This window comes from Leucopleurus acutus, assembly GCF_964270905.1.
Source record: "Leucopleurus acutus genome assembly, chromosome: 4".
Taxonomy (NCBI): Eukaryota; Metazoa; Chordata; class Mammalia; order Artiodactyla; family Delphinidae; genus Leucopleurus; species Leucopleurus acutus.
In genome coordinates, this window is record NC_139146.1 from 48,557,972 (window position 1) to 48,574,620 (window position 16,649).

General features: G+C 38.2%; 1 protein-coding gene and 1 pseudogene across 4 annotated transcripts in view; both read right to left on the reverse strand.

Annotated features, from left to right (window-relative positions):
- Positions 1 to 16,649, reverse strand: part of KCNIP4 (potassium voltage-gated channel interacting protein 4) — a gene marked incomplete at both ends in the record, with an annotated part of 1,207,446 nt that overhangs the window by 943,623 nt on the left and 247,174 nt on the right. The window contains one exon of one of the 3 annotated variants that reach the window (XM_082837583.1): positions 9,791 to 9,878. The exons of the other annotated variants lie outside the window; for them this stretch is intronic. Coding sequence (XP_082693709.1) covers positions 9,791 to 9,878 — 88 coding nt within the window. Of the gene's footprint in view, positions 1 to 9,790; positions 9,879 to 16,649 lie in introns of those variants that run through there. 3 annotated transcript variants of the gene reach the window in all.
- On the reverse strand, positions 13,443 to 14,887 carry LOC309961073 (bleomycin hydrolase-like; annotated as a pseudogene). Its single transcript has one exon. The product of its transcript is annotated as a bleomycin hydrolase-like (transcript).

Sequence of the window (16,649 nt, forward strand, 5' to 3'; positions counted from 1 at the left end):
CTTTTTAACCTTCCAAGATCAAAGACTAAGCCTTCACTTGGAGATGGGCTAGGAGGGCATCACTGGATGACACATTTGCATGCATTTGGGTATATGCCCAGCAGTTGGCTGTATAGTTTCCCTTGGGGAATCTTTAGTAGACACAGCATAAAACCGATCTTTCAAGTTCTAAAAGCCGTTTATAGAACTGGCTTGAAAGCTCTTTGAAGACTTTTGACTTTTGTTTGGCTCAGGGAATTGCAAAATGTTTAGGAAACTCTTTTATGTATACCCCATAATAAAACAGGCTCTGTGTATCTCAAGGGTGTATTACAGAAGAGGAACACGACTGACTTGGTAGGCTTTAAAACTCTTATCTTAACCTGGTAACTTTGCAAAATGGAAATCTTCCCATTGTAGAGGTGATAATACTGAGCTAGGGGAAATTTAAAACTTTCTCAAATGTATATACAAGCTGGAGAAGAAAACTGCAGATACAAGACAGATCAACTGTGTGTGTGTGTATATATATATATATATATATATATATCTTACATATAAATATAAGTATATATAATTGTGTGTGTATATATATGTATGTGTGTATATATATACACACACACATATACAATTACAGTACATCCAAGGTGGTATCTTTTTGTTCCAACAGGTTTACCATAGTTAAAGATTGAAAGAACCTAGAAATTTCTATATTATTAAAAACATTATAGTGCAATCATTGCACATATACTATGTTCACTGTAGAAAAATGAGAAAATACAAATACATAGAATTTTATATATAAATCCCTCATAGGATATATGACTTTTGAAACAAATGAGAAAATACACATCACCTACTCCTATTTGAAAATGTGCAGTTATAACTCCTTTGTGTACAATTAGAGAGAATTCAGACTTCCAGGGCTCTGGATTATCTACAACAGTTTCTATAATGGGAAGAAGTACTGGGCAGAGATAAGAAAGCAGAACTACAGCAGAGATTACAATGAGTAGCTGACATAGCTGAGATCTGAAGAAGTGATATAGGCAAGCAATCACAACCCTACCAACTCTGGGGAAGACATGTAGTGAAACAGCGGTATAAGATGTGGTTACTTTGTCCCCTAAAATACACTGGTGTGCAACTTAGTCAAACATCCAATGACTACTTATTAATCATTTATTATGCACCAGGCATGGTCTACACACTAGATTACAATATGAACAGAACAAACAGGATCCTTAAAAAGAAGGTCATATCCCAGTTTTACAGACACTTGTAAATAATCTAACTTATTTTAGATCATGGTCATTTCTGTGGAAAAGGTGACCATATATCCCAGTTTGTCTGTGACAGTCTTGGTTTGTGCCTATATTCTTGCTGTGATTATTAAGATGGCCTCCCTTTACTCTCCAAAGTGTCCCAATTTTGGCCACCCTATCTGTAAAAGGAATTTCAGAAAGGTGATATAAAAGAAAGTCACTGTAGGAGGGGTTATTTTGGATTGGATGATCAGGAAACGACTTACTAAGATGATGCTTGAGCTGAGAATTAAAGTCATCAGACAGCTCTTCAGAGTGAGTTTGAGTTTAAGAAGGGAGAATTGTATCATGAAACAAAGATATAGTTTGGATTCTGCCAAATATAGTTTTATATCTTACTCCCACCACATCCTAGGTTTGGCACCATGGACTAGGCTCCCCATAGGGTGCTCAAGTGCTCTCATTTTAAGTCCGATAATGTGAGTCAGAAAGGAACACATTAAATTATATGGAGCAAGAAACTGATACTTATTTATAATATCCTCCCACAAATCTATATTTTTGAACAGATATACGGTAAACACTGTGTTAGGGTAGAGCTGGAGAATTAAATATATTTATGTCACTTAGAAGACTCAGGTCTACTTGAGATACACCTCTAACACCTGAATCTGTTAAATAATACAGTGTTGATGACTAATTAAATGCTGAACAATGGGGGACAGACAACTTGTACTATGAGAGCTCAAAAGGGAATGAAATCAATGCACATCAGAGAGTGGAGACAGATCCAAGCGGGTAGAAATGGAATGTGAACAGGCACTTAACTGATTCACTGCCTGATTCGCTCAGTAAGCCACAGAAGCACTTTCCCGGACAAGGAACAGAACCTTCTGGTGGGCTTGCTTTGCTGGTAGTTTCTGCTGCAATCTGGTAGTGTAAGCAATTTGGCTTTTCAGCAAAACTTCCTTCTCCTGCAAATAAACCCACTGATCCTCTTTCTCCCAGCTGCTTTCTTACCTTCCTTGTTTGGCTTCCCTCTCATCGGCTTCTCTCCCTCTAATTTTCTTCAAAGGAGCATATATATATATATATATATATATATATACCGCGGGCCTCTCACCGTTGCGGAGCACAGGCTCCGGACGCGCAGGCTCAGCGGCCATGGCTCACGGGGCCCAGCCGCTCCGCGGCACGAACCCGCGTCCCCTGCATTGGCAGGCGGACTCTCAACCACTGCGCCACCAGGGAAGCCCCCAAAGGAGCATATTTTGAAGGCTTATTGCGTCACCTAGGTTGCTCGTTTTCCTCGCCTCTCCTTGGCTAAAACCACAAGAGACAGCTGTCCTCTGCTTTCGGAAATCTAAGCACACGTTGGTTTGTGGAGTTAACTGCCCTGCATTTATCTGCTGCACTAGCAGAGCAACGTGGGGCAGGCGGGAATCATGAAATAGCTTACAAAACCACAAGCCTCAGTCCTTAACAACCACTTAATAAACTTCAGTTGAATCAATAAATGGCAGTTATGGTTATTGAAAACTAACACAATAAAAGGCAAAATAGTTTTTAAAAATGCAGTCATTTATATTGGTTACTATAGATTTATTCCGAATTACCAGGCAGCATAATGATTACGTATCCAATTACCTTTAGGGAAAATTTATTTTTAAAAAAACAGAACATCCTATGGATATCAGCTCAGTAATAATGACAAAAGCTACCCATTTATGGGATGTTGGCTAGCAAGAGAAATATATGTAGGAATATCCCCATTTTACAGATGAGTTGACCCAGCTCAGAGCAGCTGGATGACCTTCACGATTGTAGAAATAAGGATAGAGCTGGAAGTCCAGCACAAGGCTCCTAACTCTTCCTCTGTGCATGCGTTGCGCTCCAGAAGCATAGCTGGGGGTTAAGCAGAGAGAACAGCTCCTCTGGAACATTCTAAGAATTATTATTTTTTGTTTTTAATGTAATATATTCATATTATGGTCATTAAGACTACGATGTAAAGACATTAGAGGGAGCAAAACAGAGCCAGACAGTGAGCCAGACATGAGACACATAAAGAAGGGTGTCTAATGATGGAATGCCTTTCACTCCTCCAAGCAAAATTTTACTACTTTTACTCCTTTTATTCCTCCAAGCAAAATTTGGCATAGTTCTTCTCCTACCTCAGCCTCATTCAGTCCTCTGACTCACTCTTCCTGAAAATAATTAGTTGGCCCTCCTCAGCCATTATTACATGTTGATCTGCCTCAGAGTCCTACGCATTCACCTTTTAAACATATACACACTAATATATATATATATAATAGATAACTAATAAGAACCTACTGTATAGCACAGGGAACTCTATTCAATATTCTATAATAACCTATATGGGAAAAGAATCTGAAAAAGAATAGATACATGTATATGTATAACTGATTCACTTTGCTGTACACCTAAAACTAACACAACATTGTAAATCAATGATTTACAATACTCCGATATTTACAATATAATACTCCAATAAAAATTAATTTGAAAAAGTAAAGTGAACATTGGTCCCACATAAAGAACACCTTGAGACATTCTGATGGTATTGAGTGTATCTATCAGGCAGAAGAAATGGAGAATGGTAGGCATAGAAACATGGTTTGCAAAGGCTGGATCAAAACTAGTTTGTTTGTCAAAATTGTTGGCATATACTGCAAAAAATATACCAATGATGATTTTCATCATGGCCAGCTGGACTTTGCTTTCTTCCACAAGGAAGGGCAGCTCCTCAGATCTTAGCCCCTTCCCCGCAACTCACAAGGTATCTCATGCTGGAAAAAGGAGTCTGGAGAGAAAATATACTTTATGAAAGAAAATCCATCATCGTCCTCAGCAAGCACAAAGCGTAACCATATCATCCTGGGCTGTAATACCATCTACCTCTACCACAAACATCACACTGTCTTCCTGTGTCATTTAATGTGGCTGGTTACGGTGACACCTCCTCAAAAACGGAGTCCATCTGTTTGAAGGTGTACGTTCATTTTACTTATAAAGTTTAAGAGAAACAGAGAAATTTTGGGCAGAAGCTATATGGTCAAAGTAAAAGATGAACAGCGATAGTAAAAGATGTGGTGGATTGACAGGAACCTTACACGCCAACCCAGGGATATGATTAGGTTGCTTGTGCCTCTTTCAATATATTTTGAGGGGAAGCAATGTGACTAACGTTAGTAATTTTAAACAAAGCAAGCCTTGTCAGTGGTAGTCGGTGAATATAAAATAATAAATATGGCCATGAGCATGTTTCTCCTACTTAGTTTTCCCACTGGCTTCTAGGATGGGGTCAGCCAATGGAAGCACTAGCAAAAATTGGAAGGTTGGAGAAAGGAGAGGCCAGCAATTTTCTTTTTTTCTCTTTTCCTGAGCTCCCTTACTGTCAGGTCTCCATGGGTTGGCTATGTCCCTGGACTAAAGGCCACATCTCCTGTCAAGCAGTCTTCTGCCCACCGGTTCCCTCTCCAGGCTTCAGAAACGGCCCCCATCCCTTGCTCCTTCAGCGGTCTGCTATTATTCGAGTACCCCTTACCCCTTGTTGACTTCCTTACCCCTGCCCACATACATGGCCCCTTTAGTAAATTATTTTCCTGAGATGTCTTTCTTTCCTGCCAGGAAATAACTGATACATATCAAAATCAATGTATAATATCCTCAAGAGCCTGTATGGTGAAACTTCAGTATTTCTTTGCATATTTAAATGAAGCACTGATGTGTAACTGTTGAAGTTTCTGCTAAGAAAGTCTGATGACTTTAACCAATAGCGGCAAATACAGCTCCTTCTATGAATATTAGCTCTTCCCTTGAGAGCACATGATTAATTTTGTCAGTTAGTCAAGAAATGAGTTTTAAGAGTTTAACATGACTCAGACTGTGAAATCTGATCACTTACTACTTTGAAGTTCTCACAATGGCCAAAACAATCTGCTCTCTGGAAGAGTCTTTAAGCCATATAAGCTTTACCTAATACGCTAATTATGTGGTAATAATTATGTGGTAAAGAACTTAAAATACAAAGTTAATAAACATTAATATGCAGATTTTCTTCAGAAATGAAAGGGGCAACCAGTATTCTGCATATATGGGTGTTTTATCCATTGAACCTAGGTATCCTCTAACCAGATTTGGTAGCCATGGCAGAATTTGAGATAAGGCAAGAAGCTGCGCCCCTCAAAATATCCCTTCACTCCTGAATGAAAAGTCAAATTTATTAATAGAGGCCAAAATAATTCTTCTGATAAAGCTTAAAATGTAAACTCTTGCTGGGAAAAGCAACCTAATTACAAATCTTCCTTGGCAGTCAAGAAAAACATCATCCTTTGCATTCTTCTATTTGAGGGCAGGTTTCAATAGAAGAAGCAAATTGAGCATAACTTGTGGCATTTTATGCGCATTTCAATAATGCAAATTTTACCTAGTGCTATAAGAAATACGATCTCCCTTTATCAGCAAAGTTGGAATGAATTAAAAAACATAAATGTAATCAAGTATAGCATAGTTTCAGAGCAGGCAGGCCAAGCAAATATAAGCTGTTTCATTCAACTGCCACATGCCAGGCCCACGTGAACTGAGAAATAAAAACGCCTATCACCTTTTGCCAGGATAAAACCTGAGTTTTATGAATCTTTAATTACGTGAGGTCTTCAGGGACACATCTTTTGCATGAGATGCGTCGGCCCTGTGTTCAGATGTGGCAGGGATGACGGACAGAAGAGGACAGAGGGGATTGAAAACATGATTCTGTGATTTGTAATCAGGAGGCGAAAGAAGGAAGTGTGCGTAGCTAGAAACAGTTTTTCTTAAGTCTCTTATTTTGCTAAGCATCAACCTTTATTTTCTCTTCATGCTTTAAAAATGCAACAGAAAAACAATCTAAATCTTTAAATCACTAGCCTTGTGAATGGCTGGATCCACAGTCCCTTTAACAATGATAAGGCTGGAAGCAATTCAATGCAAATTTGTAAAACAGATGCTCTCTCTCTCTCTCTCTCTCTCATCTAAAGTTCTCTACTTGATGAAATGACGAATGCTTATGTCATGCTTTTAGTAATATAATTTTATTAAATTTGAAGTACTGTAACCCACTACTTAAACAGCAATTCAAAGCTTAAAAGAATGTTTCTGTTTGAATTGCCTCTGTTTCCCTCAGGTGGAGAGTTGAACTTCACCACACCTGTAGCTCATCGTCTTGAAGCCTGAAACAGAGCTCCAGGCAATAGCCACTTCACACATATGTTTTGGGAATACCTGCTAATAGGAAAATGTGTTCAGGTCTTGATTTTTCAAGAAAACTATGTGCAGAGAATTGATAAATGTCCAAACAACCTTCCAAAAAGAACCATAAAACATTCCAATACTAAACTTCACACATAAAGAAGAGACAGTTTAAAATTCAATATCTGCAATATTATTTACCCTTTTCAACGGGTGAGCATTTATATGACAGGGTGTTCCTTGGGCTCCTATAGTACACAAATTGCCCATCAGTAGAATATGTCTCATACTACTAGCGTCAGACTAAAATCCTCAAAATCAACTCCATTTCTTTAGATGTACAAAAATACATTGGTTACCATGAGCCACATCTAGATTAGAATATAATATGGTACAAGAAGATGTAGGTGTCAAATTGAAAAGGAATTAGGATAACTGATCCTGTATTGCACAGCACTACACTGAACATGGTGGCCACTAACTTTTAATATTCGCATATGGATTTCTGAGATTTATTATATACAAAAGAATCTTTAAAAATGCTTATATTTTCATAACAAGTAAGGTCAACACATGTGTTTGTAAAATCCACTCTTCGCAAAATGATTTGCCATGATAAAAATATGTAAAAAGTTTCTGGTAAAATGAAAGCATCTTATTTTACCTGGACAAATTTGTATTCCTGAATTTGCACTCTCTAACATAAAGATTATTTTAGAAAAAAATCACTAATTTAAAATTATTTATTTATAAGCAATCCTAGGCATTGTCAAAACTTGTATGAAAAGCTCCCAGAAAAGGAAACTGCTTTTCTCTAACTTGTGATAGCAATAAGGCACATCAAAGGAGAGTTTGTCTTCGTGAAAATTTCTTTGCACTTCAAATTTTCTGTTTGTATAAAGGCATGGGCATTTTGGTATCAAATGAAAGGCAACTGCCAACAACACAGATTAAGTATTTCAGAAATAACCTGTTTCCAAATGTAAAACAAAATCACTATTTCCTCAGATCACATCTTTAACTGAAAAAGTGAAGGTTAAGGGCTTGCTGGTAAAATGAAGAAAAAAAATCATCCAAGGCATATTCATATTGTTTTAAATTTTTGATAACTACAGAGACATATGCTGATTGTTCAGGATACAATTAGCAACTGCTTGCATATCCAACCTTAAAGCAAATTTTTTAAACTAATTCAACTCTGCTTCCTACTTTTTCATTAATTACTAGCTAAGGGACTTGAAAGTGCTCTAATGAATTTTACATTAGATTCTCCAATGTGAACAGTGTATATTATCACAGCATCTAGTAAACGCATAAATTGGTTTTTCCAAGTTGCATTCTGAGCAGTTGCAAAGATTCTGGCTGGATTTTACAACCTTTAGTATTAGAGACTGAGCTGAAAAGAAGTTTTACGAGAAACAAGTTGCTGTAATCACATTTCCCAGGTCATAAATCTAACTTACTATTTTATAATAATCTGTCCTATTTCTCAAAGTTCTTATATTTTTCTCCTGTGGCTCAGAAAGAAGAGAATGAATCCCACCTATATTGATTTCTAAATACGCATTAAATAAGGCTTAAAATATTTCTGCTATGCTAGCTTTCCATCAATTTCATATTATAAGTTACCATGCAGTCATTAGCCAACCGCTACATTTTGGATTCAATGCTTATGGTTTATGACTTCACAACCATTTACCATCTTCATAAAATTCTTTGAAATCAGAAGTTTCAGAAAACTATACACACACTAAGCAAGAAAAGGCAGAGCACTGCACCCAAATCCAGCAAGAAACAGGTAGAACCTTAAAACTGCCTTATCAAAGAGGAAATTACAGATTCCCATGCAAACCTCATGCAAAACTTTCTTTTATAAAATATTTCTCTATCTTCACAGCTAGATAAAAGATCCCCTATTGAGCATTGTCCCATAAGACATGACATCCTAAATGGCGCATCATCCTTAATTGAACGTTTATAGCAAATATATTGATATTATTGATCACAATTGACATGATACAGCAAACTCATATCGGGACTAAGTATACAACAGAGCTCCAAGTTAACAAAAGGCAGGTACAGACTCTCAATAACTATTCTTAAAAGTGTCAAGAGCCACCACAATTTGCACTGCTTAAAGATTAGTATCTGATAACAATCCTGTTATTATGTTTATGAATACTTAATAATGCTCTCAGAAAATCATTTGATTTTCACACTTATCCCCTCAAAACTGTTTTTCCTGATCGGGTTGTCAACATAATCATATATGCAGTTCTGCTGTTCACCATAAAGACTTTACTTCCTAGAGAAAATGTTGCTCAAATTCATCCCTCATCCTTGCAGTATAGTGTATAGGTGGTTTTTTTTTTTTTTTACTAACTCTTCTTTCTCATGATTTAGATAAAAGAAGACACGTGTAAGTTGAAAAAATAAAGCTGACAATAGTTATTCATAGCCAGAATCAAAGTGTGGTATTTCATCAACCCAGCTTTGCTCCTCAGAAGTTTGAGGGTCCATTAAAAATATCTATTATCAGAGTCAAAGTAGTTTTGGTCCCACCTGTCACTACCTTAATTACGGCATTGCCTAGGAATTTCACGGGCAGCAAAACTGCTGGTTTAGGCTCATAATTTTGGAACACCTTAAAAAAATATTCTATCAACGCTTAGATTTAAATAGAGTTTCCATTTCAATTGTGCAAACTGTTAAACATTAAAATCCACTGCAATGAAACAAATATCAAAGCTCTCATGGACATTATACTCTTCAGCTGTTTTCACAATTGGCTCACATTTTGCAAGGAATTCAGAAATCCAAAAGAAATGTCCTTAACTCTTTCACTGCTAAGTTCTATAATCAAATACTAGAAATAATCTATGGATTATAATGATCAAAGGTAGAGAATTTCTAAATACCTGCAGGAAGAACAGCTTTGTGATTTTCCAGCAAACTGCAGCAAGCAGGAGGAAGGGAAAAAACCTCACACAATCATGCATTTAAAAAAAAAAAATCTTTCTACTCTGCAGACACTGCTTCCTGAGATTGAGACACATTTAACAGCGACACTGCCAAAAAGACACAAAAGATATATCCACAGAATCCAGTTCTATCCCAAAATTAGAGCTGCATTGCACACATTTTTAGAAACGTGAATCTCAGCAAACATAACTGTATTTTATTGACAGCATTAAAAATAAACACAACATAGAAATAGTGAGCCTTTCCTATTCCATTTCAACTTCGGTACCATGCTCTACCAGCCTCCATTAAAAAAAAAAAAAAGTCATTACCTGTATGAAGAGAACCTGTTAATAGCCTGAGAAGGTACTGGGCAAATTTCAATATTTCACGTTTACATCGTTTTCTACAGCCACTCATCTTAAGCAACAAGGTATTCCTCTGAGAAGAGCCAGAAGTCTTTGCCAATAGAAAAAAGACAGTCTCTGAGGGGAAACTTCTGTCTCAGTTTATGTCACAGGCTGCCTTACAACTCCTGTGGAATTAGCTGTTAGTGCCTGAATCAGAAATTCCTTTAAAAAGCTAGAGAAGCCGGATATAGATAGAACGGTAACAGGGTGGTGAGAAAGGGCTGCTTCTCAGGTCACCAAGTTCTTCTGTGGCAACAGATAGGCTGCCGGTTCCCACGTGTAGTAACCCACGGTGGCTCAGCTCCACATCCCCTCTCCAGGAGCAATCACAACCTCACAGACCATTCAGAGGGAGGCGGGGCCTGCAATGCCAGCTCATCAATGAATCAGCATGTAAGCAGGTGAGGGGACAGATGACAGGTCACTGGGGCTGAAACCCTTTGGATATCAGTAAAAGGAGCCCACAAATGCCATCAAGCCTGCTGGGGAGGAATCTCATTGTCCAAGGCTGTACAAAATGATTCCCCCCGCCAAAAAGGCAAGTAGGAAAGCATGTTGTTCAAGGTCAGACACCAGACAATTCCCTGATACAGTGTTAATCAGATTCAGAAAGCCTAAATGGTGAAAAGGCTCATTTGAGAAGCTGACCCTGATTCTAAACAGATTTGAAGATTTACCACCAAATAGAGGCAAAGCTCTTTTGTCACAGATAAATATATTCCACTTCATGGGCACAGAGGTGGAAAATAAGCTGTTACCTAAATCTGGCTGTGTTTTCTGCACTGTCCAGGCTCAGGGATTTGAAAATCAGGGGGGAAAAAAAAATCATTGTCTCCTTTAAAATACAGTAGACTGGAAACCACAACCCTTAAGCCCCTATACTTGCTTCCAGGCAACAGAGCTCCAAAACTAATTTACTGCATTATCCTAAGAGAACGACTGCCTCAGTTTCCTCATATTTCTGAAAGGTAAACTGCAACTTGCTGGCTCCTTACCAGTTGACTTAATAGTGAGAACAATTGCGAGAGCTCACAATTTTCACAAAGAACTATTCTATTAAAGATAGTGTTACAGAGGTAGGCAGTTGCTATGAAAGCTAGAAAACTTCCTTGAATGTGCAGTTTTTGGGTTTTTTGTTGTTGTTGTTGTTTTTCATTCCTGAGTGCCTTGGGCAGTTTCTAAGATTTGTCGACACTCTGTATTTCCAGGGTGTTTGGTAATTTATTTATTTTTGCTTATTTTGTGTGTGTGTATCTCCTTGATATCTCCTTGATACTTAGTGTATGATACCTCCTTGATGTTTAATGCACGTGGATGTGCCTCCTCCATATTTTAAATACCTAGACAGGCCGTTTTTTTTTTTCTGACAGTTGTAATAATTCTACTTGGAGCTAATATTTCCCAACAATACTATACATGAAATGATGTTCTTTTACAATAAAGAAAGAAGTACTCCTGGAACCATAGACTTAACAAGATCTAGTAGTAACTCGCTCTTTTCTGTAACTCTCCCATATGTCCACCAGACTCAGTGATACCATTATCCGAAGGAGATAATGAAGCATGCTTTCCGAGAATTTTTAGGACTTCAGTTGGAAGTATCTGAGATAAGAACAGGTTTATAAACAAAGGTTAGAAATACACTTCTTAAAGTTCTTTCTCCCATGCATTTGCCATGAGTGATGGCATCCCAAAGCTTGAAATTGGCAGAAGAAATACACTCTTGTAGTTCCAGAGCTGGGACAAATTATTTTAAAGCCCCACTTTCTTATCTATAAAATGGGTAACAGGACACTGTTCATTTGTTGGAGAGTGAAATAAGATACGGTATAGATGGCATTAAGCAGAGCACTTTCATTCATTTATGCAGAAATTATGTATTGAGCACTTGTTTTGTTCAATACATGGTTCTAGGTGCTGGCAATACAGCAGTAATGAAAAAAGGCAAAGCCTCTGCATACACAGAGCTTACACCTTAGATTAGAAAACAACAAATTAACAAAGAATAAATAAAAAATATCACATATAAATAGATGCTGTGGAGACTATTAAAAACCCGATGAACAGAATAGAAGGTGAGTAGATTGAATGGTCAATGAAAACATTTCTTCTTCTGGAATACAGATTACAAGAAGGAGACAGCCATCAACCATAAGATGTTCAGGCGAAAGAGCACGTCAAGTAGAGTGAAAAGCTTGTGCCAACACCACCACCTGGAGAAGAGCTTGGCATCCTCAAGGAACAGAAAGAAGGGTGTGACTGCTGAAGCGTACTGAGTCAGGAGAGCCTTAGAGGAGATGATTTCATAGGGGAGGCCAGGGCCTACAAACCAGGGCCTACTAGTATGCAGGGTCTTATAGCCAGGGTAAGGAATTTGGATTTAGTCCATGTGAGCTGGAAAGTCACTCCAGGGAGCAGGAAAATTATATGATCTCTCTGCTATGTAAAGGATGAACTGTAGAGGAGCAAGATTAGAAGACTGAACACCTACGAGGGGCATCGCAGTAGTCTAGGGGAGGATGAGGGTGGCATGGCTTGGAGTAGAAATGAGAAGCGGTTGATTTCTGGATATATTCTGAAACAGAATTAGTAGGGTTGAAAATGAGGGAAAGCAAAAAATTAAGGATGACTTAGTTTGAGGCTTGAACCATTAGATAGATAACTCTAATGAATTAATAAAATAAAACAACTGTGGGTAGACTATGACAGTTGAGAAAGTCAAAAGTTCTACTTTGGACATATTAACATTGAGGTTCTGTTTCTTTGTTTTAGCAAAGTGTTTTATTCAAGAGCTTCTCAGCACCATTTAGTTGTCAGAAAGAACGGATATCCCCTTTTCGTGCCCACCCAACTCCCAATCCCAGAGGCAGAAGTTAAACCATTTGGCAAGAGCTCCTGCTAATGATTATAATTCAGCTCATGATAAGGTTTGGGTTGTTCTCTCACCTACTGTCTCCAACCCTCTACTTAACCCGTGACTCAAGTAGAGCTGTGTTCCCCCGCAGTTGAGAACAATAGGAAGGAATCATGTCAGTCAGTTTTGATCAACCTCACATTCATGGCCTATTAGAGGCACATAAAATTACCTTGAAGAAACTGAATTCAGTGACTGCCACCTAGGAGGGACAGTGTTACTGTCAGGCAGTTTTGAGAGCTCAAATATTAGGGTACCCTCCCCCTACTCTAGTCTCGGAACAAGGAACACTAGGTCTGTTTTCTCTCCACACACCTCAATTGCTCATCCTCTCCTGCCTTATAAAACAGACACTGAACCGAACTGGTGTGACAGACTTAAGACAAACAATTACATCTGATTAAAATGCTAAGAGACCCTGAGCTGTTGGAGATGAGGAGAGTCGTTAGTATGAGCTGATCTTTCCTCCTTTTTTTTTAGAGAGTATTTTGTTTCAGCGTAAAGCACACTTTCCCAAAGAGATTCCTGGAGGAGAAATCCAAGAGTCTGACTGTGTCCGGTGGGAACACACAGTCACCTGTGTAACTCTGGCTTCAGTCCCTGGATCTGTCTTTTGCAACTACTTCAGGTCCCATGGGAGGAGGAAAGCTGGAGGCAATATCACTCGGCCAAAGCCCCCATGGGGTCCCAGGCTGGCAGGACAATGGGTTCCTGCTCTAGTACAGCTAGCACCTCTTCAGGGACATGCTTCCTGTCCAATACCACTTCGTAGACATATTCAGAGAACCACTCATCTGTCATGCACAGGTAACCTTTGTGGCCATGGTCTTCACCCCACAAATTTTCCACTCTCCATTTCACAAAAGCACCCTCCTAATCATCCTTTTCTGAGACAGCAGTGAATGTCATGGCGTGGGTCATAAGTGACTCACCAAAAGTCAGCCTCTCAGCTTTATTCATGTTCTTCATGGAGACACCAAACACTAACTCAAGGTCATAGACATTCATGTCACTGAGGCCCAACTTGCCATTGAAGTGTTTTCCAACCTCACAGCCAAACCATACAGCCTCTCCATCTTTGATGGAGGCCGCAACCATCTTCTGCAATAAGTCAATGGGCTGGTTGTTATATAGAGTTTTTCTCCCTCCAACCATATTGCTTAAGTAGTCCACTGTGTAAAGTTTATTGTACTTGTGCTGGGGCCGAGGGTCATTCACTAAACATATTGAAGAGTGGCTTGACATGTTCCCTGTAAAACTTCAAGGGTGTTATGGGGCCAATCTTTTGATAGTTTTTATCTTTGTCTTGATACTCCCAGGCGAACGTCTCTGGTGGATTACCCAAATAGATGCACACCACTCTGCACATCTCCTCCATTGTGGTATCCTATGTGGCTGAGATTTCTCCTTTGGTTGTGCTGTTGTATACCAGGTTCCATGGTCGTATACAGAATTCTCTCATCTTGTGATTCAGAGTATCATTCATCCTTCTGGTTGCCTCTGTTGTATAAGATTCAGGGAAGCACTTAGCAATAATACCATATTTTTCAACAATATTGACAAGCATATCCCATTATCCTCCATTATTTGCAGGATTCATAAGCAAATACTGCACCAGCCTACCATCCTCAGGCTCCTTTTACTGCGCTGTGTCCACAAAAGCATTTAAGAAGAAATAACAGCATTCAACCTTGTCCCAGAAAAAGAGGTAAGACTGACTAAATTCAAATTCTTCAATATTTAATTTTCTCATGAATGGAAGTCTCATAACATTCAGACAAGGAAAGATCCAGCATCACCCTGAGCTCTTCTGGTTGGTGACGGGCTTGCCTTCCAGATGCACAGCCTGTTGGAACACGTGCTGAACACCCTGGACCGTGGCCCTCTTCAGACCGACGTCCAGCAGGTCGTGGGTGGTGCCGGCATGCTGGGGCCAGTACGAACTGAGGATCGGAATTCAGTTTCTGAAGCAGAGCAGCTACCTTCCCTGAATTCAGTCCTGCCACGTTGTTCATGGTGCCCATGCTGCCCGGCAGGGGAACGGTAGTTTCGAGGTCCTCAGGCAAGCGCCAGGACTGCACAGCGGTTCGCTGCCTAAGCTGCCCGACCTGCCTCTCCCACTGAGATATCTTTAATGTATTCAAAATTTAATACATTTTTCAATTAACCCATTCATTTAAAAATATCTCTTTAAAAGGAGAAAAGCACTACAGAACCTGCAGATATCAGAGGATACTAGGAAAATACTACATAAACTCTAGAGAAATAAATTTGGCAATTTAGATGAAATGGACAAATTGTTTTAAAAAAATCTACCAAACATGAAATAACAGATAATAATTTGAACAGTCCTATAATTGTTAAGTAAATTGAATTTACAATTTGAAAACTCCCCCTCAAAAAAATCTTCAGGCCACATGGTTTCATTGGCGAATTCTACCAAATATGTAAAGAAGAATTAACACCAATTCTTCACAATATCTTCAAGAAAATAGAAAGGAAGTGACACTTCCTAATTCACTTTATGAACCAGTATTACCCTAATAAAGACAATACCAAAAAAGGAAACTACAGACAAATATCTCTCATTAATACACATGCAAAAATCCTTAATAAACATTAACAGAATAATTCAGCAATATATAAAAAGAATGATCTGCCACAACCAGGTGTGTTTCAGTCTAAGGCTCTAAGGTCGCAAGACTGACTTGATATGGAAAAAGCAAAGTAATTTACCATATTAACAAGCTAAAGAAAAAAAATCACATACATTGATCCAGAAAAAAATATATGACAGAGTTAACATGCATTCATAATTTTTTGAAACAAATATCAGTGAAATAGGAATAGAGGGCAACTTCCTCGACTTGATAAAGCACACCTACAAAAACCTACCGGTAACATTATACTTAATGATGAGAGACTGAATGGTTTCACCCAAAGATTAGGAACGAGGTAAGAATGTCTGCTTTCACCAGCATTATTCAATATAGAGTGGGAAGTAGTACCAGTGCAATAAGATAAGAAAGGAAATTAAAGACATACAGACTGTAAAGAAAAAAATAAACATCCTATTTGAGGATGACATGATTGTCTATGTAGAAAATACAAAAAAAAACCCAAAAAAACTTAAAAATACTCCTAGAATGAATAGTGAGTTCAGCAGTCATAGAATACGAGCTCAACATTAATTGTACTACTGAGAAGTCATTTGTATTAGCAATAAACATAAAAATTAAAACACTGTATCATTAACAATGGCTCAAAAAAATGAATACTGAGGTTTAAATCTAACAAGACATGTATGAAATTTGTATGCTGAAAATTACAAAACCTCTGGAGAAGGAAATAAAAGTTTTGAATAAACAGAGAGATACTCTGCGTTCATGTATTAGAAGACTCAACACAGTAAAGATGCCAATTCTTCCCAAACTGACATACAGTTTAACACAGTTCTAATCAAAATATGAGCAAGATTATTTTTAATATAGAAAATATTATGTTAATTATATGGAGAGTAAAAGAAACTAGAAGAGCTGAAACAATTTTTAAAAGAAGATTAAGTCTTTAAATAATTCTACCTGATTTCAAGAGTTATGCAGCTTCACTAGTTAAGACTGTGGTATTGGTAGAGAGATGGGTACATAGTTCAATGGAACAGAATAGAAAACCTAGAAGTAAATCCACACAATTATCCACAACTGATTTTTGCCAAGAGAAAATGCCAAGAGAAAATCAGTGGAGGAAAGAGAGCCTTTCAACAGGTGGTGCTGGGGCAATTGGACATCTATAGGCAAAAACTGAACCTTCACCAAGATCTCACATCTTATATAAATATTACCTCATGAAGGATCACAAAATTAAAGG